This window comes from Xiphias gladius, chromosome 17, assembly GCF_016859285.1.
Source record: "Xiphias gladius isolate SHS-SW01 ecotype Sanya breed wild chromosome 17, ASM1685928v1, whole genome shotgun sequence".
NCBI classification, from domain to species: Eukaryota; Metazoa; Chordata; class Actinopteri; order Istiophoriformes; family Xiphiidae; genus Xiphias; species Xiphias gladius.
In genome coordinates this window covers 1154173-1178533 of record NC_053416.1, presented here as the reverse complement: position 1 = coordinate 1178533, position 24361 = coordinate 1154173, and the positions used below count along the sequence as shown (strand labels likewise).

The 24361-nt window shown below is 41.9% G+C and overlaps 4 protein-coding genes across 4 annotated transcripts; all 4 read right to left on the bottom strand.

Annotated features, from left to right (window-relative positions):
• Positions 1-6634: 6634 nt before the first annotated feature.
• On the bottom strand, positions 6635-7563 carry LOC120802826 (olfactory receptor 52N5-like). Its single transcript, XM_040150995.1, is given in 3 exon segments — positions 6635-7375; positions 7377-7428; positions 7430-7563. Coding segments are annotated over 3 exon segments (927 nt in total).
• Positions 7564-7633: 70 nt separating this feature from the next.
• LOC120802825 (olfactory receptor 52N5-like) lies at positions 7634-10480 on the bottom strand. The gene is made up of 3 exons (XM_040150994.1): positions 9592-10480; positions 8935-8966; positions 7634-7687 (listed from the first exon to the last, which is right to left on the bottom strand). The coding sequence occupies exons 1-3, from the start codon at positions 10478-10480 to the stop codon at positions 7634-7636; spliced, it is 975 nt and encodes a 324-aa protein (XP_040006928.1).
• Positions 10481-15196: 4716 nt separating this feature from the next.
• On the bottom strand, positions 15197-16147 carry LOC120802824 (olfactory receptor 52N5-like). Its single transcript, XM_040150993.1, has one exon. The coding sequence runs from the start codon at positions 16145-16147 to the stop codon at positions 15197-15199; it is 951 nt and encodes a 316-aa protein (XP_040006927.1).
• Positions 16148-19816: 3669 nt separating this feature from the next.
• LOC120802503 (olfactory receptor 146) lies at positions 19817-21156 on the bottom strand. Its single transcript, XM_040150405.1, has one exon. The coding sequence runs from the start codon at positions 21037-21039 to the stop codon at positions 20095-20097; it is 945 nt and encodes a 314-aa protein (XP_040006339.1). The 5' UTR covers positions 21040-21156; the 3' UTR covers positions 19817-20094.
• Positions 21157-24361: the final 3205 nt, after the last annotated feature.

Here is a 24361-nt window from a genome sequence, read left to right as displayed (position 1 = left end):
AAGAAATCTGTATAAATTTCTGTAAATTCTTCTTTTCTCTGTTTCATCTGTAATCATCTGACAACCCCTCAGGTTCACCTGGTGACCCTCTGGAAGGGCCCAGGTTGGGAACCAGTGGACTAAACTCTCTCCCTGTCTGTGACCTAGATAAAAACAGCTCCACCTGGAGCAGCTCCAGCAGTAAAATGCTGCTGAAGCCTCCGTGACTCAGGATCAATGATCTGAGTACTTCATCCACCAGTGCAATTTCCTCAGTAAAAAGCAGTTCCACAAGCCGGAATATACCACACTTTCATATTCAAGAAAGGAGAAAACTCCAAGTATATTATAAAGAAATTAAAATAAAAAGAAATGACAATGATGTACATTTTTTGACACATTTAAAACATTTTTTACTAAAAGCATATTATTCAAACAAACAGTATAGGAAACTTTCCAAGACACCATCTGCATATGAAGTAAACTCCTTTTAGTAAAAAACTGAACTTTCATGCCCCATGGTAAATTTAATAATGCAAAATAAATCCAACCAGAGCCTTTATTAAAGTGTGCAGCATGATGTTTAATACGGATTGTTGCACTGAATACGAATAATTATTTCCTTGCAACAACGTAAGCTTTATCGTGAAAATTTATGTTGCAAATGTGTCAACATGACCTGTGAAATGTGAGAGAATAAGAAAAGATTGGAAGCTTAAAAAATTAGCCTTCAAATTAAAAAAAATAAAAATAAAATAAAAAAATAATTGAGGATAATTTCAGCTTTATGATCGTCAGTAAAAATAAACAAAAGCTAAGACAAAACGTTTTCATTTAACTTAAAAACTGTAGGTCCAGACAGTCCTGCAAACATCTTCAAGCACTTCTGCCAACTGTTGCAAAATATGTTAATTCAAATTCAACTCAGTCTCCAATAAAAAGCTTTGGGTGAGAACCTTAAATTCCCCTAAAACTGTTCACGTTGAGGAGGGATGTGCCGGGAACCCGTGGTACTCCACTGATGAGACCTTCGTATTCGGAGGTGTGAGCATTTTAAGAAGTTTTTTATGCAAAGATTCTCCCCCTTTGACCATCAGATGACTCTATTCTTGTGAACACACGGACAGTCTTCTGTCTGAGCTCCTTACACTGCAGCCCGGGGGGACGACATGAAACTTGACAGACGCCACTTTGCCGCTGTCCGCCCACTCAGGGTGACGGTGCATGATCATGGGGGTGAGCGTGATGCTGCCGAGGGAGGAACCCAGCAGGACCACGGCGTTTAGCCTGCAGCGCATCAGACGGACGGTGAGGCCCAGGAGGACCGCGAAAGAGACAAAGGCCGCCGCCTAGGCTCCAACTGACAACCGTATCGCAAGGGGGTTGCAGATGGCCACGTAGCGATCGAAAGCCATGATCGTGAGCACCGCATGAGAAGTGCCTGCATGAAAGTGAGCACAGAAGGCCTGAACAACACAGTCTATGTAAATGGATGTTCCGGTCTGTGACTACAGTAAAAACATCGCTCAGCAAGCGAGGAATGATGACGGTGGCCCCAAAAACCTCGTTGATACTCATGTTGCAGAAGAGCAGATACATGGGCTGGTGGAGGCTCCTCTCCACGGCGATCAGGACCACCAGGCCGATGTTGGACGCCATGATGAAGATGATTCACCAGATTGCTCTGGATGAAAGCCAGATGGAGGATGATGTGGATGTAAATTGTTGTTCAAACAGCTGGCAAGTTCACTGTAACAAAAGTGATGGTATGTTTCCATCACCCCCAAGAAACCAAAAGCCAAAAGCCAAAAATTTAAGTGTTTTCATCATGTTTATTTATGTTTTTTCATTTTTATTTTCCTTTTTATTACATTTTATACACATTTATTAATTACATCTCCATTACAGGGTACACACTTACAGGGGACGCACAAGAAGGAGTTAGGAACTTGAAGGACACAAAGCACTGCACGTGCACCGTAACTTAAAAAGTAATGTAAAAGGCAAAATAAATTATAATATATGTGTGATTGTAAAATGCAGCAATATGCAATTTCATGCAAGTTAAAAGTAGTAACGATTAATAGTCATCTACATAGCACAAAGTACATGTTTTTCCATAATAACAGCACAAAAAAGCAGCAAAAACAGCAACAACTAAGCCATAATGGTGGATTGGTATATTGACTAATAAATTATTAAGCAGCAATAAATATAATTTTTACTTTACTTACAAGCATCTTTGGGTTCAAAAATAAACAACAATTGGAAACCAAAGGAAACATGATTGGAAAAAAGTCTTGTTGGTTCTTTTGTTAGTATTTAACAAATTGCCAAACAAAGTATTAAATACAACAGAATTGAGATGACACTAAACAACAGAACACAGATGAGACGACACCTTTCTTTTTTTTTTTTTTTTTTTTTTTGCTTTTTCAAGAAAGAAAAAAGATAGAACAGAAAGAAGATAGCAGGAAAGGGCAGTGCAATCATGATCAATCTCAACTAGATTACATTGTTGCCAGAGAGTGGTCAGAAAGTCTGACACTCTCACCAGGATTTGAACCTGGCTTATCCATTAGATTCTTGTTTCTGTGTTTTTTTTTTTTTCCCCCCAATTTTTGACCTTTTTTCACTATAGGAGTGAGTAGGGGCACCAATAGAAGAGAAAAGCAAAAAAAAAAAGTAATGGATTAAACACAAACACTCGCTCAATAAAATAAAAGAGAGAGTTGAACTTTGACTGGTCTGGTCTGTTTCAAGGCCAGTTGTTGAGGGGAGAGGTCCAAAGTCCTGACTGCACGAGGATGCAGTTCAGTCGATGTGAAATTCGGACAAAATTGTTTAGTGTGTATATTTTATACGTGATTTTTAATTACTATTATTAGTAGGTATTGAAAGTCATTTTTAGCAGAATATGCGCCTCCTCCAGCTCTTGGAAGAGAATGTTGGGGAACAATGGCATTTTCGAAAAAATCTCAACCCCACAGTGTAAACACACACAATAACAAGCTCCACATGTGATAACAAGATCTTCGCTTGTCCAAAGATATGTACGAACACCAACAACTTGTCTTGTGCACAAAAGATAATAACCTGTGTGAATGGGATATCAAGTTGTTGTCTTGTAAGTTATTATTTTCTGTGCACAAAAATTAAAAAAACTTAAAGAAATCTTTAAAGACTTTGGGAGCTCTGTAGAATTGGAGATGTTGGAGTGTTGGAGGCTTTAAATTTGAACCCTTATTTAATTGAGGGACTACTTTGCCCACTAGAGCAAGAGACCACAAAACAAAATCTGTTTACCGCTCTTTATCTTTTTCATACTCAAACTAAAAGAAAACTGCTTCATTTTAACACTTTCCAAACCTACATTACAAATGAAACCAGCTTTAAACATACAAATCTTTAAGTCAAACTTCAACACTGCGTCTGAAGCGCATTTAACCGTGGAAGCTGAAATGATCATTATATCATTACAAGTTGTAACCGCATGCATGAGATGTCCCATTTTCAGGCACAATGAGACTTTTAGCTTTATGAAAATGAGTCTGAATGTGCATTTCCTGCTTCGGACAATGTTCAGTCTGTCTCTGAAGTGAAAACAGAAAAAAGAAAAAAAACCCAAAATTGAAGTCACATAGTTCCAACTAGCAGGACAGCAGTAAATGTAGATCAGGCGTCTGTGCCCGCTTCAGTGAGAAGGAAACTCATCTTAAGAACACACCAAAGGTCAAAGGTCACGTCTATGTTCAGTCTGAGGATTCCGGTCTTTTCCAGAATAGCCTGGAAACAAATGGCGTCACTGGCAAGACCATATGAGATTAACAACATTTCCATAAACACAAGTCAACGTGCTGTAGGTAAAGATGTGTTTCAGTGCAGCTCTCATGTAGTCAGCACAAACAGGGAACCAGCTCAACAAATCTCATGTTTAAAACTTATTTTCAACTTTTAAATTACACAGATTTATGTTGTGTATTTTACGTTCATACTGTTTCTTTTGAACAGACATGACACTTCTTTTCCAATTTGTCATCATATTATCATTCCTCGCTTGCTGAGCAATGCCGATGTCATCATTATATTACTCAGTCTTAACATCTCACTGTTTTTCGTGTTATCTTTTGCAGCACAACATACCAGACGCAGAACGTTCAATGTTCAGCGAAGAGAGGAAAACATTGTTGTCAGACTGGATGGGTGTGAGTCGGGTTTAGCTCTTTTGACGCGAGCCTCCTCCAGCCAGACGGACACTTTTTATGAGATGGCCGAGCGGCCGCTTGCTTCACAAGAAAGCGGCGTCACTGGCCATTTTGGTGGCATATGGGCCAGACTGCCGGCACTGAGAAGTTAACTTCCTTCGACGATCATGCACGTGATGAACATCTGCATTCACGTGCACAGTGGTATCCTGGATACGTGGGGAATGATTGCGTTTGCACCAAGCGCACGGCTGCGGCTTCCCGCTGCCAGTGGTACAGATCCCCATAGTGGTGTTTAGCGATAGTGCTGGGTTTCATAATAAGCAACAGCTCAAATGTGAGGGCAGAGGCCTCAGCGGCCTCCTGTGTTTGCAAGGGGCCTGTGACCACTCTTGTACAGGACTTATTCAGTGGATTCTGTATCAGTACCAGTACCATGATCTCTGCTTGTGTTTTCATTTATTGCTGATGCTGCCTCAGATAAGCACAGGCTTTTTCTTGGCTTGGCGAACGCCAGCAAGTTAATTATGAGCAGCTGTTGGTTGCTGCTTGTGGCTGTTTGAGATGAACAAATCATTGGAATTTAGTGCAGGTTGCCAAGTTTTCTAAAATGCTGCTACATTTTTTTATTATTTGCTATTTATAATTATTTTGATATGCAGTATAATGATGTATACTGATGTATATTGATGATTCATCTGCCTACTACTTTCTCAATTAGTCATTTTGTCTAAGAATTGTCTGAAAATAGCGAAGAACGTCGATCACAATTTCCCAGAGCCGAAGCCGATGTTTTCAAATTGCCTGTTTTGTCACAAATTGACAGTTTTTTAGATTTTTCTTTCTGGCTAATGGCTACACGGGTAAAATATGAATGATGTGGGCTGAATTGGTCTGGGGACAGTTGTTGGTCTTGGTTTTGGGGGTTTGATGCTGGCTCACTGTAAGCCGACTCCTAGGTACCATTATGTTTTGGTCACATTATTTGCCTGCAATATTGACTTCACGGAAAACACACAACAATAATGCCACATTGATTATGGCACATTATGATGTTTTCTTTCTGGACGGGCTACACAACAGACATTTTGATAAAAACGTGCAGCTCATAATCCAGCTTTACTTTTCCATATTTAAAGCCAAGAGCTGAACTCCAGCTCATTGCTAAACTGGTTAGCTTTCAGGGAGATGAGAAGGCTTGGCTTGCATCAAATAGTAACACACATTGCTATACATCTAGGTACAACTGGTTGTTGAATGTTTTCCCTGGATAAAGATACTGTTAATATCTAGCAGTATGTTTATCTGAGAATATTCATGGTTATTTACTGAGTTATTCTCAGTAAACCATGGCTTTGCTTCCCTCATTTGAGGGAAATTGTTACATGCTTCTTGAATAGGTACATTTAGTTTAGAATAATTATCTTGGCATCAATTCATCTGACTCACACTGTCAGCTCCATCTTGAACGAAGAAGGGCTCTACCACCATTCAAAAGAAGCTTCAACATGCTTGTTCCTTCACATAAGTCAGGTACATTCGGTGAATAATATTTCCTTGTTGCTGCTCTTGCTTTTCCAGCCTCTCTGGTGGGTCTCATAGCAGACTGGGAAGGCTGTTCTGCTGCCAGTTCCCTGTAGACTGACTCATACTTTTCATTGACATCATACCTTATAGTGTTTTTGCCATCAAGCCCTAAGACTTCTGACAGTCACATTTGGAATCAGTCAGAATAAACAGCCGAAGTTGATGAATTGATTTATTAATGTATAATGTTTTCTTTATACATATAGAGTACATAAATCTTCTGTTGACTCTTCCTGTTTGAATAATGTGATATTCAAAATGAATCATGGTGATAGTCACATCCATACTGTATGTAATACTTATGGCATAAAGAAATGTTGTGCGATTATGCCTGAAATAATTAGGACCCGTAGCAGTTTAAGTGGTATATCATAAAGCACCTGTAACAAAAAATACCGAATGATGAAAAATGTCCAGTTTGTCAAAGTCAAATACAGTTAACATATTAGCATGAGCAAAAAAAGCCATCGGGTCCAAGTGATTGAAAAAATAAGCAACTCCTAGCTTGATGCTCAGTTTTTATCATAACCGTCTTCCAGGCACCCTCCCTATGGTCCCATCATGCACTTGTGTTGCTCAGTGGCCACAGTAATGCTTGCAGACCACTTCACTGTGTGAACGTACTAGTAAGCTCTAGAAACCCACCTACGTGCTGTTCTGTGGGAAGGTTTTGATTTGTCAGGTTTTGAAATGTATAGAGTTAAAATCCAGAGGGTGAGGGCGGTGCCGTCTACCCCAAGGTCATTTTTGATACTACAACCAGATGGTGCCAAAGTAAGGAGTTTCATTTCCTGCCCACGTAGTGGGAATTACGTTTCTCAAAGTATTTTGTGAACATGCCCTCACATTTGACCTATGTATTGTCATTTCACTTGTGACACAGTCATTTTATTCCTGTTAAATATAATTATAATTTTCCGTTTGACTGCTTTGATTTGCAATCCATAGATAACAGCGTTCATAGCAGGAGGAATCACATGGAACAAGATGGACGTTAGCTTCCTTTCGTCTGACAAGTCAGGGAAACGATGGCGGATGATGATGATGCTGCCTGACATGTGAAGGATGACGTACGCAGCCAGGTGGGTGGAGCAGGTCTGCAGCGCCTGGCTGTTCAGAGCCTTGTTCTTACTACTCAAACACACTATGGCGATCCTCAGGTAGGAGAGCGTTACACTGCACATGGACACGGACATCGTGCCCATGGCGCTAATGAGGCCGTAGATTTGGTTGACAATAACGTTTTCGCAAGAGAGCTTGAGCAGGGAGGCGTTGTCGCAGAACGGGTTGAGTACAACTCTCCTGCAGCGTGACAGGCGAACGCTGAGGCCTACGCTGACTGCAATCAAGAGAAAGGCCGCCACCCAGGCTCCAACCGACAGCTTTGCCACCATCCTGTTGGTCATGATGGTGGCGTAACGCAGGGGGTTGCAGATGGCCACGTACCGGTCGAAAGCCATGATTATCTGTACTGTAAGTGAGGCGCCTCCGTGAAAGTGAGCACAGAAGGCCAGGATGACACAGTCTATGTAATGGATGTACCGCTCTGTCATTGGAGTAAAAACATCGCTCAGCAAGCGAGGAATTATGACCGTGGCCCCAATAAACATCGTTGATACTCATGTTGCAGAAGAGCAGATACATGGGCTGGTGGAGGCTCCAGGCCGATGTTGGACGCCATGATGAAGATGTAGACGAGGAGGAGGATGATGAAGGCGGGAATGGAGGACTCAGGGCTGATCTTTAACCCCAACAGCTGTAGAATATCCATTGGGACAGTTTTGTTCTCCATACTGCTGAGGGAGGATCCCGGAGAGGATCATACACAGAATAGTCAACAATGTCAATCAAACCCTGATCCGTCAAAGCGATGGTGTCGTAATGATGATAATTTGTATGGTGGCAAAGAAGATCAGCTTTGAGACAGGGAGCAACGGCTCTGAAAACAATTATATGCTTTTCTGGATGCTGAAACACTGTAGAGGTTTTTTTCTTTAAAAGGAGAAGTTTAAGCATTTGATAGACAAGTTTTTCCTCTCTGGTTGTGTAATGTGAAATGATTTGGGCCAATGTTTCCTGTTAAGACAAATGTAATAATTATCCCTGAAAAAATCTAAAACCAGATTCTGGTCCTAAAATAAAACAATTTTATTGCATTTGACGGGAATTTCATGAATTCAGATCGGGCCACTGTGTCTGTTTGAATGAAAGCCAAAGTGAAATCGTAAAAACACATTACAGCTTAAAGGTCAACTCTATGTTAAGACTGAGGATTTCACTCATTTCTTCAACAATATACGAAATAGAATAAAAGTTATCTTATTAGTATTCAATTCAAACCCAGAACCTTCTCGCTGAGAAATTAAAGCGTAGAACAAATATATATTAAAGGAATCATGGATTCTTAAATCCTAAATCTAATCTAAATGTCTGAGTCATTCAGCAGCCAAACACACTCATGACGTTCTTTCCACAATGGAAAGGAAACATTGTTCAGAAAGTTCGTCCCAACACTGTTGCAGAGGTTCCTATGAATTGGTTGCATGTGTAGGCTGCTTTGCTTTTCACCATCTGTCCAGTTCAGTGTATATGGACAGGGAAACAGACTTTAGCACAGCACCGGCACCAAGGAAATGTAGGTTGAGATTCATTGATCCATACATTGAGCAACGGTCGGACAGTGCACCCACAACCCTAATTAGGGATTTGAAACTCCCATTTGCTAAATGGATTTGATAATGGTTTCAGAATTCAAAATTCAATAATACTCTGTCAAACCCAAACCATACCTGGGACTAAAGGATTTTGACATTTTCATGGTCTCTGATTGTTCGTGTCGTTAAATACAGTGACAGACTACTCGGGATCAAACAAGCAATTGTTACGTCCAACCCTCATTTTGTCCTCTACAGCCCCCCCCCCCCATCTGTTGGATCGGGCCATAATTGTACCGATGTTTTGATATCGGATCCAAACAACATCCTCTTTTGAGACTCAGTAACGTCTATGTTCAGAATGTCGTCTGAATGTTTCTCCACCCGTCAGTGTAAGTACTGTGTTGAAGTCATTTTATCCCCGAATGGCCTGTAGCTGTGCATAAGCCCTTGTAGTTTATTAGGTGGTGATGATGATGTGAAGAGGATGAAGGAGACTCCGCTGACACCGTCTTGATTGCATATAAAGGTTTATTACAAAGAAGAACAGCGTCAAATCAAACATTTGCAGATCTGCTTGTGAGAGGGTGTGAGGCCAATGAACCACTCTGAGCGTCGGCCTTGACCACGACTCTTAAATAAGGCCGTTGTCTTCCTAGGCCACGTCACCAACATATTTTTTAATAATAAAGCGTTACGCCCTTTCCAGGATGCGAGCCCCCCTCTGAGTCCCCCCGATCTAGGGCCTCTATGATAACGCATAAATCTATCTCTGCATATTCAACCATATACTTCACCCTCCCGTTTGATTAATGCAGTCTGTAAAACACATGGCACAGGACTGTAATCTGTTAGTGGCATAGTCAGTTATTCAAAACAACTTAATAAAGAACATTTGCATGTCAACATGCAGGTCAAACTCTAACTGAAGGTGAAAGTGCCCTTATACTTGATGTATATCATCAAGTGTAAATTTAATTTCTAAAGTAGATTTTTTAAAAAGTAAATAGGGGCATAGGACATGAAAGAAGAGAGAATCTTTTTTTTAAATTGCAAATTTCAGTAAGTCTAACAATTTTAATAGCAGTTATTAACATTTAAATCCGCATTGAGTCATTTTACTTCTCTCACAGTCATTGTATTCCTGGTAAACATGATCAAAATTTTCTGTCTGACTGCTTTGATTTGCAGTCCATAGATAACAGCGTTCATAGCAGGAGGAACCACATGGAACAAGATGGACGCTAGCTTCCTTTCGTCTGACAAGTCAGGGAAACGATGGAGGATGATGATGATGCTGCCTGACACAAACATGAGGATGTACACAGCCAGGTGGGTGGCGCAAGTCTGCAGCGCCCGGCTGTTCAGCACCTTGTTCTTGCTGCTCAAACACACCATGGCGATCCTCAGGTAGGTGAGCGTGATGCTGCAGATGGAGGAGCCCAGCAGGACCACCGTGTAGCCGAGGCCGTAGATGTGATTAATGAGCACGCTTTCACAGGACAGCTTGAACAAGGAGGCGTTGTCGCAGAACGGGTTGAATATAATCCACCTGCAGCGCATCAGGCGGACGGTGAGGCCCACGAGGACCACCACCATTAATGAAGCGACCGCCCAGGCCAGCACCGACAGCTTGGCCACCATCCTGTTGGTCATGATGGTGGTGTAACGCAGGGGGTTGCAGATGGCCACGTACCGGTCGAAGGCCATGATCATGAGCACTGTGTGAGTGGCGCTTGCATGAAAGTGAGCACAAAAAGCCTGAATGACACAGTCTATGTAATGGATGTACCGCTCTGTCATTGGAGTAAAAACATCGCTCAGCAAGCGAGGAATGATGACGGTGGCCCCAAAAACATCGTTGACACTCATGTTGCAGAAGAGCAGATACATGGGCTGGTGGAGGCTCCTCTCCGCGGCGATCAGGACCACCAAGCCGATGTTGGACGCCATGATGAAGATGTAGACGAGGAGGAGGAGGATGAAGGCGGGAATAGAGGACTGGGGGGTGACCTTTAAACCCTCCAAGAGCAGGATATCTGTCTGGTTCTCCATAGTGCAGAGGGTTCATTTAGGCCTGGTGAGGATGAGAGAAAGAAAAATAATAAGAATAGCATTTAAATATATAATGCTGTTTGTAAAAATAACGGTGATGTGTAATAATGTCTGGGTATAATCATCTACACCAACAGTGGAAGAATTGAAGAATCACACCTAAAAAAAGGAGGAGGGCTGCTCAATGCAGAGAAGTGAAAGATAATTCTGATGTGCACAAATTCCGCATGTTAAGAAGTTTTTTAATAGTGGACAACACTGCAAAGACTCGTCTCACTGCGAAATTTAAGATTTAGTGAAGGGATGTGAAAATCAAACTGTGTGTCATGTACTATGAGCATACTCCTCTCAAAGCTTAGGGTCACTGTGGAGGTCCAGGTCTTAACTGCAGATGACGAAGACATGAAATCAAACTGCAGTTTCTTTTTCTCGTTTGTATGCACCTGATGTACAACAAAACTCCGACATTTGGCTGGAAGTCACTGCTGTGGAGCTTAAGATCCACAGTCCTCTGAAAGGCGGATTTTAACGTATAGTCAGTGAAGATTAAAATAGTGTGGGCTGCATGTGGTACAGGCTGCTGGACCTGCTGCTAAAAACACAGCTCAGACATTAACACAACGGTTCACCACTTCATGTTAATATATTGACTTGAAAACACTTGTTTTTGCAGTTAGTTCAGTTAATTCCAGTTTGCCTTCAAATTAAATTTGTCAGTTGTTTTCATGTTGTGAAGATTTCAAGTGTATTCATGTTCAACAAAACATAGCATATACTGCAGTTTCACACAAGGCAGAAAATGAAACATTATATTCATATTATTAAAAATTACATGTATATCATTATATATATTTATATAAAGTTTAATTTGAACCTTACATATACTCATGTTGTTGATTAAAACATGTCCTATAGAATAGATCAAATGGGGAACTTGGGCCTATAGTTTACAGATAATAAGATGCTAAAAACACAATTTCTAAACTGTGTACAAGAGTGTGTCTCATGCTTACCTCTGCTGATATGAACCTCCTCCACTCAGACCTGGGGTGGGCTGACACTTTATAAGCTGAACGAGTGGCCCCTGGTACTGCAGGCTTTGTTGCGTCACTCAGCTCTGAACAGTTTGTCACCAGGAAACTGTTGTTGTGTAATCTTGGCATCTACAGCAAGTGTGTCTGCTTCTGGTGGTTTGCCGTTGTCTGTCGCAGTCTCGATAAATTTCTAATGCAGATCTCGACATTGAAGATTCATGGCATCCAACTCACAAAGAAAGCATTTTACCAACGCCCACGGGGGCTATCAAGCCATGTAGACATTTATTTCCAGTTTTATTTTCCACTGACACTTCTGCCACCAAATTAAAATGGTGGAGGTCCTCTGAAAGCAATGTTTGAACAACTAAACAGGAAGAATAATCTCATGATTATTTTGGATAATTTGGCGTTTTGACGGCCACATCAAAAAATAAATAAGAACACCCAGAAGGCAGGGTGGGTCACGGACTCACTTGTCGCCCTAACGACCCTCAAGGCGTCAGCAACCATCCACACCTTGACCCGCGTGACCTCAACGACTCACATGATGACCGGGAGGTTGCCTTCGCATAGCGCTTACAGAAAATACCATGACCTGGATGACTGAGAATCTTCACAGACATCTTTCCACTTCGTAACTGTGTTAACACCTCCCTGCCACACGAATGTCCATAGCCCCTTTTATACGGCATGTTCAAGACGGGAATATCGCGCCTTTACTCCGCCTCACGGTTCTGTATAAAAGGTACTAACTGAGAATGGGGGGGGCATTGTTTTCACAACAATAAGCCCGCAGTGGAGGTAGTCACCGAGCCCGATGGACATCTGTGTAAAAGGGAAAGCCGGTGCGGCGGGACAGACGCCGCCGCTGTCGCGTCACACGTCACGCCTCTGATCCCAGTTTACCGGCACCCTATCTAAAATCACACACGGGGGCGGCATTATGCCGGCTTTGTTTGGTTCAGTGTAAACAAGCAAAGACGTAATAATGAGCGTTTTTTTCTTAACAGCAAAAGAGCGGGATCACTCTTTAAAAGAAGCTTATGTCTTTCTTTTACTGGAAGGTGTCTGTTAAAAAAATGTAGGTCTCAAATGTGAAATAACCTGGATGGCATCAGTTTTATTCTTTAAAATATTTGGAAAGGTCCACCAAAGCTACAGAAGACATTATACAGCTTTGTTTCACAGGCTGAGTTGTGCTAATCGAGATGAGCAAACAAGTTAAAAATGAAAACTGAAATCGCAAAGTCATCCATCAAAACCAGTAGAGTGCTTGTCTGTCTCTGGCTAAATAACAGCCAACGCACAACGCTGCAGGTCTTCCATTTGAGATCCTGTAGTTGGTGTGATGGCTTCTAACAGCCACTGGCTGGTGGACAGCAAGCATGAGAGATTGGGAAATTTTGTGCCATTAATTAATGTCGTATATCACGACCTTGAACCTCTTGAGTGGAGAAGATTGATTCACAGCATGTCGATGCTCCTTTTGAATTTTTTTTATTTATAAAAATCAGGTATACATAGTTTGCAGGCCGAGAATCATTGAGGTCAAATTAAAAAGCCTGAATGGGTCCAGTTGAGTCCGATTCTCCAATTCTGATTCTCCAACAATCTTAAGGTGTTGTCCCAAATATATAGGCTTATGCAAATTAATCCTTTAATATTCAGGGTATCCCACTCCCAACTTTGGTTCGTTACCAATTATGGTCAGATTCAGTGTTCTCACTCTCCAATTGCTCATCCCACATATATCACTTTATCTCTGTTCTGACATTAGGCCTTAATAAGGCGAGATGGAGCTTAGGCTACACGTTGACGTAAACATCCTGTGTGTCTTTGGACCAGGCAACACAGAATTTGACAGAGGCTGGAATTCGTCAAAGCACTTCCTGTGTCAATTCTCACAGAGCTACAGTCTGGAAATTTGGGAAGAACCTTCTTAACCGGTTATGAAATACACAATAATTAACACCAAGGACCCTACATAGACATCAAAATCAAATTTGGAAGGGGGTCTCCAAAGTAAGCTAATTATTCTCTCCACAACACAATAAAGCCACGGTATTTGATCAGCCTACTGGTCAGTTCACGAGTCTTTTATTAACGTGTCGGGCCGGGTCGGGTCCAGAATGGTTTTGACGATTATTGCAGGTAAGGGGTCAGTTCTGATGCTGAACTTTGCAGCTGCGTGGCAGAAACGAGCGGGAGTCTGGACAGATGATGAAAAATATCTTCCCGTATTTCAAATGTGTTCAAGCATTCTAATTATGTTTGTAATTTTTTCACTGCATACAGGCCTAGATTGGCATACAGGATCTTTAGGCATACCGGACCCCCATGGTTGTAGAGTATTTCACCTACTGGTCTCAGTACAGACTGCTGGGGTTATTAGTTTCACCTACAGTGGGCCCTTTTCACTGCAGACATTTTGACTGGTCATAGTTGGAAAAGAAAAGTCTCTCTAAAACCATCAACAATGTCTCTATTCTATTCAAGTGTCCCAGTAAACTATCACAGAGTGGCAGGGAGCCAGGCCCCTGAAACTAAAGCAGCTAAATGAAATTAATCCGTCATTTATTTTATTATTTACACCTGATGTCATGAAGTCTCCTGTGGAAAAGGCCCATGGCCCAGGTTCACTGTCACGCTAGTCACATTTTAACCAAATTTCCAGTAAATCTGCAAGAGAAAGTACAAATGAGTGCTTGTTTCCATCCACTATTGTTAGGTGAGAGGACACAACCAGATGAGATCATTAAAAGAGCTCCAGTCAAAGCTCAAACGATGTTTTGATGTTTTCCTCTCTCCATGCTTCCCGAACGTCAGCGTTTATTCTGGTTTTTTTACACTTTTACACTTCGGACAAGTGTAAAAGTGTAGTTTTTTTTTTTAGATACTTTGTTCCAATTTTGGGGGTTTTTCTGTCACTACGAGTGTTTTATGTGCAAATTGAAATAAAAACAAGTGAATGAAAAATTCACTTACTGTCATTGTTCTACTGGCACACTTGAATAGAACTGATAATACCATCATTAATGCTATTAGTAACACCTTTGCTTTTCCTACTAAGACAAATCACTGTCTGCTGCGAAGAAGGCCTATTCACAGAGAAGAACCTGACTTCGGTTAGATAGTATTGGTACAGCCAGGTTTATATAAACCAACGTATACTGAAAAATCCACATTGTTCACTAAGTTTATGTATATTCATTCTGTTATTTATAATCATTAGGATTATCTCAGCTTGGGCTCCATTAAAAACAAATACCAGAGAGCCCGTATTACAAACTGGAGGCAGCGAGGATCTAATCAAAGACACCGTCCACTTGCGATATGGGAAATGTAGGATCTAGTGTTTTTGGAACTTTACGAATAGTAAAGACTAAATGTCAGGAAATACCACTGACCAGTAAGAAAGTAGGCTGAATTTTCTAAAGATGTGGTAACGTTATAGCAAAATGTATTACTAGAAAGTAATTGATAGGTATCACAATGTAGTGGGCAACAGTTATTTCTCTCCCTTGCTGCATTTGGAAAAAATATTTTGAAAGATCATCAACATGATCCTTGCAGAAATCTATTAATTGACCCCCACTGATGCAAATGTTACTATTATATTGTTTAAGCACCTTGTGCAAAAGCATTTATATTTTCCTCAACCCTCCGATCACACTGTGTATCATTTTACATCCATTAAAGCTACTTTATTGTTGTGGAACACAGCCATAATCCTCTGTCTGACCTCTTTAATTTGCAGCCCGTAGATAACAGCATTGAGGGCAGGCAAGGCAACATGTCCCAGGACAGCCGCCACCTTCCTGTGGTCTGACAGCCGAGGGAAACGGTGCAGGATGACGATGACGAAGCCTGACACCAGGAGGAGGATGTACACAGCCAGGTGGGTGGCGCAGGTCTGCAGCGCCCGGCTGTTCAGCACCTTGTTCCTACTGCTCACGCACACTACAGCAATTTTCAGGTAGGTGAGCGTGATGCTGCAGATGGAGGAGCCCAGCAGGACCACCGTGTAGCCGAGGCCGTAGATGTGATTAATGAGCACGCTTTCACAGGACAGCTTGAACAAGGAGGCGTTGTCGCAGAACAGGTTGAATATAACTGACCTGCAGCGTGACAGGCGGACACTGAGGCCCACGAGGATCACCACCAGCACGAAGGCTGTTCCCCAGGCTGCAACCGAGAGATTCAGCAGCATCCTGTTGGTCATGATGGTGGCGTAACGCAGGGGGTTGCAGATGGCCACGTACCGGTCGAAGGCCATGATCATGAGCACTGTGTGAGAAAGGCTTGCGTGGAGATGAACACAGAAGGCCTGGACGGCACAGTCAATGTAACGAATGTACCGCTCTGAGTTCGATAATAAAAGATCTCTGAGTACATGAGGTATAATTATTGTGGCCCCAAAAACATCATTAATGCTCATGTTGCAGAAGAGCAGATACATGGGCTGGTGGAGGCTCCTGCTCCTAAAGATCAGGACCACCAGACCGATGTTTGACACCATGATGACAATGTAGATGAGGAGGAGGAGGATGAAGGCAGGGATTGAAAACTGCGTGGTGACCTTTAACCCCTCCAGGATTAGGATATCCACAACGAAAGTCTGGTTCTCCATAATTCATCTGTCACAGAACAATGAAGACTTCGGTAAAGATGAGAACTGCGCTGGCCAGTGTCGAACAGTTAGACTCACAGAGAAGCAACAGGATTTCCTTGTGAGTCTTCAATAAATAACCTTAATAAAGTTATCACAGTTAATCGAAGTGCCTCCACATCACAATGACATTGACTCGCTCTGATTTGACACAGAAATTTGTTAGAGGAGCATTTCAGATATTCGGTGTTTCCTCACTTAAAATGACATTTAAAGAATTAAAAGCATTGCAAAAGCAGTGTTTCCCGTTACAATATGAACAGTTTTCACTTGAAGTGAATTCTGCAGCATCTACTTTTCACAGTGTGCCCTGCGGATTATCCAGAGTAACAGGGACACTGTTTCTGTAAGAGACATTGCTGTTGAATTGTGTTGCCCACCAGTGCTGTCAGAGACAGATACGAAACACGGAGTAAAACCAAAACCATCGGAGCACTCTTTTGTAAGCTACAGCACAGGAAGGATACATTTTCTGCTATTTGTGGACAACATTTAGCTGAAAGACCCTAGATCCAGCTCCTTGGGGTGTTTCTGTTAGAGAGTTTCTGTCTGTATTACCTTCTGCAACACACACCGCCCTCCACCCAGGACCAGAACTGAAACAGCACAGACTTTTATCTAGTGCATCAGTGGCCGTCAGCTGCAGTGTCCCATGCTGACGGTTGACGGTTGCTCGGCAACCGTTGACCTGGGAGGGTGCAGTACCCAGCACCATCATGTGTATCTCTCGTAGATTCATTCAGAATAGTGGCTTAAAGAGTGGGCAACAGCATTTATTATTATATAAATATATATAAATTCTATAAAAGCCCCTTCATATTTTAGGGGGTTGCTCACTATGTTTTTGACCCACGAATATCCTGCAGTGCTGAATCAGTCAGGTTTTGATAGTCATGTAGTCCTGAGCAGTAAACCTTTTTTTTGTTTGAGACTCACTGGCTCTCGTTCTCCAAACACTGTGCATCCATGTATTTCTTGATGGGTGTGACCTTTAACCCAGAGCAGTGACCTTTAACCACTCCAGGAGCAGTATATTTGTATGGAAAGTCTGGTTTTACATATCTCACTACAAATATCTGACCTTGTCAAGACTTTTTCCTGAGACTTTTGTAAAGATGACAACTGAGCAGCGCACAGTTACACAGGTGTGGTTACAGAAAAGCCACAACAAAACTTCATAAAGGATTAATGACTTGATGACGGTCAAGCTAAATATTTCCAAGTATTGGCTAATTGTAATTTCACATTGTCACATTTGTATTTTTAAATGAGCATCAAAGTTATTAAGTCATAATGTCTGGTATTTTTAATTCAGCTTGGAAATAAATGAACTTAAGAAGGTCTGTTTAACTTTCACACTTACTAGTCAGTCTTTACTTTGATTTCTAAAGAACGGATTCTACTCCCCAATTTGGCAAGCATCTTTTGTAAGCTGCTAGAACAGTGGAAGGATACAGTCTTGAATGGATGGTGGTGAGGGGTAAATGACCAGTGGGAGATCCAACCACAGCCTGACTCATGTAATGACAGTGAGATCCACCCACCCAGTTCTCTCTACCTGCTTGGTTGCACGGGGGAAGGGGGAACAGGCCTAGACAACAGTTGTTAAGGTGTAGTTGTGGAACTTCCTATTAAAAGATGTTCTCATTTTAGGAGGAAAATATCAGTCATCCAAATTTGATTACTTGCCAGACCAAAACCTAATCTCTACTAGGAGGGCAGAGTATTGGGATAAGTGGTTGATGGAGCTCTGAGCCAGCCACACCTGATGATCATTTTGCTTTCCATCAAACTCTTGCTTCCCTTTCTGTTTTCTGCATTGTGATAAGGGAGGAGACGCTAACCTGGTACATCAAAAGAACACTCATGCTTTTAACGTCAGACCAGCCAGTTATTTGCAATGAGATTGATGAATTCCGGCCCATTAACTCAGTTCAAGTCCCCTGTCAGAGGCCATTGTGAAGGGCTACAAGATGGTGCTCTCCCATGTATTATCTCCCAGTCAGAGTGAAGGAAACCCTTTTGGCTTTTTCTTGGTGTTTTGCCTCCATGTTTGTACCGTTAGATCTCAAGGATATGATTACTGGCTCGTTTGCTCAGCTGGTGCTCCGAGCCGTGGAGGTGTGGCATCTCCTGGCCTCGGTTACTAAACTCATCATGATCATGGTTTACTGGACTCATCTGCTATTGGCTTAGATGGCGAGTGCATCATGAGCACTACATCACTGTCCATCCTACTGCACAGAGTAGCATGCAGTGCAGCAGATTTTTACACTCCTCATACAAGGTTGTTTTGAGCATTGAAGGTGTTTTTATTTCTGTTGTTGGATAAATCACCTCTGTTAAATTATATGCCAACAAGAATCTATGTTACTGTGTCTACAATACAAAAAAAAAACATAATATAGTGTGAAGTTCCTCCTAACAGAGCAAAACTTGAGACAGAACTATACTCTGTATTCACATAACTGGGGTTACAGTGCATTCGGGCACCTTTGCTTTTTTCACAGTTTATGTTGCAAAATGTGCTAAAATCAAAAAAGGATCATTTAAGAGAGGTGACCAAGAACCCGATGGTCACTCTGGCTGAGCTCCAGAGATCCTGTGCGGAGACGCGAGAAACTTTCAGAAGGACGACCATCACTGCAGCACCGCACAGATATGGGCTTTATGGCAGAGTGGCCAGACAGAAGCTTCTCAGCATCATGTCTGGAGGACACCAGACATGGCGCTTAGAATTGGTTGTCCTTCTGGAAGTTTCTCCCATCTCCACACAGGATCTCTGGAGCTCAGCTAGCATCACCATCTGGTTCTTGGTCACCTCTCTTACCAAGGCCCTTCTTCCTTGGTTGCTCAGTTTGGCCAGGCAGCAGCTCTAGCAAGAGTCCTGGTTGGTCCGAACTTCTTCCAGTGTAGAATTATGGAGGCCACTCTGCTCTAGGGAACCTTCAATGCAGCAGAATTTTTTTCTGTAGCCTTCCCCAGATCTGTGCCTTGACAGAATCCTGTCTCTGAGCTCTGCAGGAAGTTCCGTCAACCTCATGGTTGGGTTTTTGCTCCAATATGCATTGTCAGCTGTGAGACCTTATATAGAAAGGTGTGCACCTTTCCAAATCATTTCTAATTAATTGAATTTACCACAGGTTGATTCCAGTCAAGGTGTAGGAAGATCTCAAAGATGATCAAGAGAAATGGGAGGCACCCGAGCTAAATGTCAAGTGTCATAGCAAACAGTCTAAATACCTAGGTCAATGTGATATTTCAGTTTTTCCTTTTTAAAAAACATTTTGCAAAAATTTCTAAAATTCTGTTTTTGCTTTGTCATTATGGAGTATTGAGTGTAGACTGACGAGGGAAAAAAATGATTATTATTTTTTTTGATTTTAGCACAAAGCTGCAACATAACAAAATGTGATGAAAGCCAAGGGTTCTAAATACTTTATGAATGAACTGTAGATCCAGGTAATTGTTATTTTTCTTCTCAAATTCTTTGTTAAACATACATTGTCCGTGGGTTTTATTACAGCATTGGGAGATTTTCTGTCAATAAATTATCCAGTGATTTCTATATACTTCTATATATTATTTAATCCATATGCAGGAACATGTACATACAAAACAACAACAGAGTTCCACCATGGGAACAATTAAAAGAACAAACACTTGCACCGTGAATCACTGCAGTTTCTCAGTAACCTGATTCACTTGAAATATTTAAATGTCATTAACTTTATTGATTATAAAAACCAATAATCTAATCTTTTTTCCTTAACCATGTCCACTTCTTACATTTAAGAAATATTTCTATGAAAAGTGACGATGAAGAAAAACTGAAACATTTAGAAAAACAGCAACGACAAGCACATTTCCTCCATGTTTTTAAACTTAGAAACTTGTTTGTATTTACATTATAATGATGGCAAAAGCTTTTTGGACTGGAAAACTTTTGATAGGAATTTTCGTATCTCTTTTGACTGAACCCCATAAATAATTGGGTTGAGGCTACCAGGAATGATATGAAACAGAATGGCAGAAAGTTTTCTGTAGTCTGAGTACTGAGGGAAACGATGCAGGATGATGATGAGTGTTCCACAAAAGAACATGATCAGATACAAAACCAGGTGAGTGCTGCAGGTCTTCAGGGCTTTACTGTTCAGAGACTTGTTCCTACTGGTCAGACAGACTACTGTAATCTTAGCATAGGTGAGAACGATGCTGCCAATAGAGGAGGTGAGTAGAACCACAGTGAAAGTGAGGCCATAGACGTTATTGATGAACACACTCTCACAGGAGAGCTTAAACAGCGAGGCGTTGTCACAGAAGGGGTTGGTGATCAGAGTCCTGCATCGGTTCAGGCGTATGGTCAGACCGAGCAGAATCCCGACCAAAACAAAGGCCACTCCCCAGGCAGCAACTGTCAGCTTGATCACCATTTTGTTGGTCATGATGGCAGCGTAGCGCAGGGGGCTGCAGATGGCCACATATCTGTCAAAGGCCATAATCATCAGGACTGTGTGAGTGGTGGTACCGAACATGTGTGTGGTGAAAGCTTGGACCACACACTCATAATAATTGATGAGGCGTTCAGAGGGAGGACGCAAGATATCTACCAGCAAACGGGGCACCATGATTGAATTTCCAACAACGTCATTGACTGGCAGGTTGCAAAAAAGCAGGTACATAGGCTGGTGAAGGTTTTTGTCAATGAAAACCAGGACTACGATGCCCACATTGACTAATATAATAAGCAGGTAGGAGAGAAAGAAAAAGAAAAAGACCGGGTACATGGAAACCTCTGTGACTTTTAACCCCTCCAGCTGCAGGTTAAAGCTGTTGAAGGTGTAGTTTTCCATCAACCTGAAACAAAAGAAACAAAAGGGTTGATTCTCATTTGTCACCTGCTCAAAATCTTTCCAATCCAGATACAAGATACAAGTGACTAATTATGTGTTCTATGATGAAGTTTTTTGTAAATGTAAACAGATGAGAAAGAGCTTTAACTACAGAAGATAGTAAGTTAGACACCTTTGAAACAGTTCAGCGATTAAATAATTTAAAGAATTTAAATATTACCTTTTGTTTCTCTTGCTGTGGATGCTATTACCAAATACCCACTAGCCAAACTGCTGCCAGAAGACCACTACCTGGGTCTCAATTTTTATAAAGAGATCTATCCCTCTGGGGAGGTAATGTGCGATGTAATACCAGGTCATCAAGTTGGTGGCCATAGAGACTGTCAACAGACAGAGTTAGACAACACTGCTTAACTAATTGATGAAGGCTGGCATTTAGCTGGGCATTTCTGAGAATTGAAGAAAAACAATATCTGGGCGGAACTCACTTTGTCCAAAATATAGTAATAATATGAGTAATTGTATGAATGTAACTTTTAAAGGACAAAATTGATTACGAAGACGGATGTGTGAAGAAAAGCTACTGGTTTCAAAATCTACCCTAAGTCCTCAGAAGTGTAATAACTCTATGTCCCATGGGCTCTTCCTTCAGACAGGTTTCACTATCATTTAACACTGCCGGCTGTGGTGTCTGCCTTTTTACTCCTTAATGAGGAGCAAGTGTGATGGATTTTAAGTTCCTGAAGTCAACCAGCTAGCCCAGAATCAGTGAGGGAGGTTCAGTCCGGCGATCTGCTGTTGTCTGCCGGAACAGGATATTAATGCACGCCATAGAGCACGTCCACATCCTGCAGCTGTCCAAACATGACTTTTCTTCCTGCCTCATTGCTACATTAAAACCGCTTCCATTGTGTGTCCATAACAACTTCCAGGTATCCAAAGTGGTTTGGTCCAATAGGAGCCCAAAGTTGTCACACCCTGTTGTAGGAGTCATATCGTGTTTGTGATGAAGAGGTGCCAGAAGTCAGTTGGTCTAATTTAGGATGCACTAGCCACTAGTCCAAATCTGGCCCAAGAGTTCCAAAGTCAAGCTGCTTTAAGGCCCCGAATCAGCCCAAGTCTGCACCACCAAAACCTAACCAAACACCAGGCAACTGTTGTCGTCATTGACCACTAATTGCAGGGTTGGCAGTTCGATTCCCGGCTCCACCTGTCCACATGTGTCCTTGGGGTGTCCTTGTACCCCAAATTTCTCCCAAGGTCAGGTCAGTGCATGGTAGTTTGCTACCACTGGTGTGGCAGTGATTGAATATGTGAATAAGAAGCAAATTGTAAAGCACTTTGGATAGAAGACCTATGTGAATGCAATCTGACAGCAACTAAGATGGCAACAAAGAAGGGAGCCACTCTCTACACCGGGGGAGACTAAACTAATCCCTTGCTCTGAAGCTCCAGCTGTGGTGTACGCACCTTACTGCACTATCGACCCTTCTTCCTCCTTCTTCCTTTTTCTCGTTAGGCAGCTTCAGGCTCTCCATCAGAGAAGGACAAGCTTCTTAGCCCCAGGATTACGTGTTCAATCCCTGTGCTTTATGTGTGTGTGTCTATCCACTGATTCTATCATACTTCTTCTTGATTCCTCTTGGGCCTGGTCTCTGTCAATGACAGTTCCTTTTTCTCTGTCTGAGTCTGTATCTGTTTCTTTGTTTTCCTTTTGTTGAGGTCATGGCCTGTCTCTCTTAAACCTGTCTTGTCTTGAACATGTCTTGTCTTTTCTTTCTTCTCTGCCTGCATCACCCTTTCTGAGTCTTTCTGGCCTAAGCTCGTCTTGGGTGAATCTTTGTTTGAGTCTCTCCACAGGTTTTCCCTGACAATATTTATGAGTCTTTGCCAGAGCCTGGTACTCAGAGATTTCTGTCAGTCAGTCTCTTTTGAATCTGAATATTTTGAGCATGACACTGATTGTTCTGTGCCTGGGTCCAAGCACAGCTCTTCACAACCCAATCTTGAGCCTCTGTCTCCTGCACCTTTTTGGAGTCTGTTTCTCAGCTTCAGCCTGAATTAGTTTATAAATCTCTGCCCATTCCTGTCTTTTAAATGTCTCTGCTAGAGCCTAGTACCATTTTGGTCTCCATGATCCTTCGGTTCTCAAGCATCCCACTCTTCTGAGCCCAGTCCTTCTGCTTCCATTCTCTCTCCACTTGTCCAAGTTTCGAGGCTGCTTATTCTTGGAGGCCCTGTGCTGGGTCGTTCTTCTGCAAATATCTGGGTTTTTTGGGAGAAGGAGGTCAAGGTCCCTTGATTGGAAGCCCATAAATAATTTTACTCGCCCTACATCTTAGAGACTTGTGACCCATCCTGAATCTTTGGTCCTTGAATTAACATGGTTGACCAATTAACATTTTGACTCTTTTCCATGCTGATGGCAAAGGAACCACTGGATTGCATCCCGTTCATGGACCTGACAGAGGGATGTTTTGAATTTGTTCTGTGTCCATGCCAAGAACTATCTTTTTTTTACCATTCAGGGCAGAATGCTGTCATTCGGCTGTCTCTTTGTGTCCATACAACTTCAGCAAGGGGGGGGTTGCTATTGTCATTTGTCTGAGGCATTTGTCTCAGATTGAATTGGTCAGTTAGAAGACTGTAGAAGAGGAGTATTAGCTCAAGCTTAAGGTTTTTATCCGGCAAAGACACTGATTAAATGTCTGTGATTAAAGATGGTTAAATGATAAAAAAAAGTTTGGCCAGTGGATATGAAATTACTGTTTTGTGGTCATGAGTCCTCCTACACATTAGACACAGAAAATTAACTTGTTTTGGTCAAAAAGGACCAAAGGATGTTGTCAAATGGTAGCTGCATTAGGTTGGTCTGAACCCCTCCCACGCTGAGTAGTGCAATGACCTCAGTATTTCACCACCAGTGTCTTTGTTTTTGGTTTTTCTTTTTGGCTGTTTTTTAACTTTCAGTTTGGTAATTAGTACCATGAGGCAGAAGGAGCTCTGCAGCGAAGCCTCAGTCAACCCGACCCTCCCCCCCTAACACCAGCTGGTACCAGTCGGCTCAAAAAGTTTTAATCACCCCAGAGGGTTTTAGCCAACAACATTCATATCTTGAATTTTCCTACAACTTTGTCTGTGCAAACCACAGTTGTATGATTTTTAACGATCAAGGAATGACAGAAGAGTTTGTAGTTTAATATCTGAATGAGGCTTTCCATTTGTTTTTTTCTTTCAATAATGATCTGTCTTTCTGCATTCTCACTCTCTGCCTTTCACCTGGTGTATAGGAAAACCTTTTGCACAACCTGTGACCCCAAGA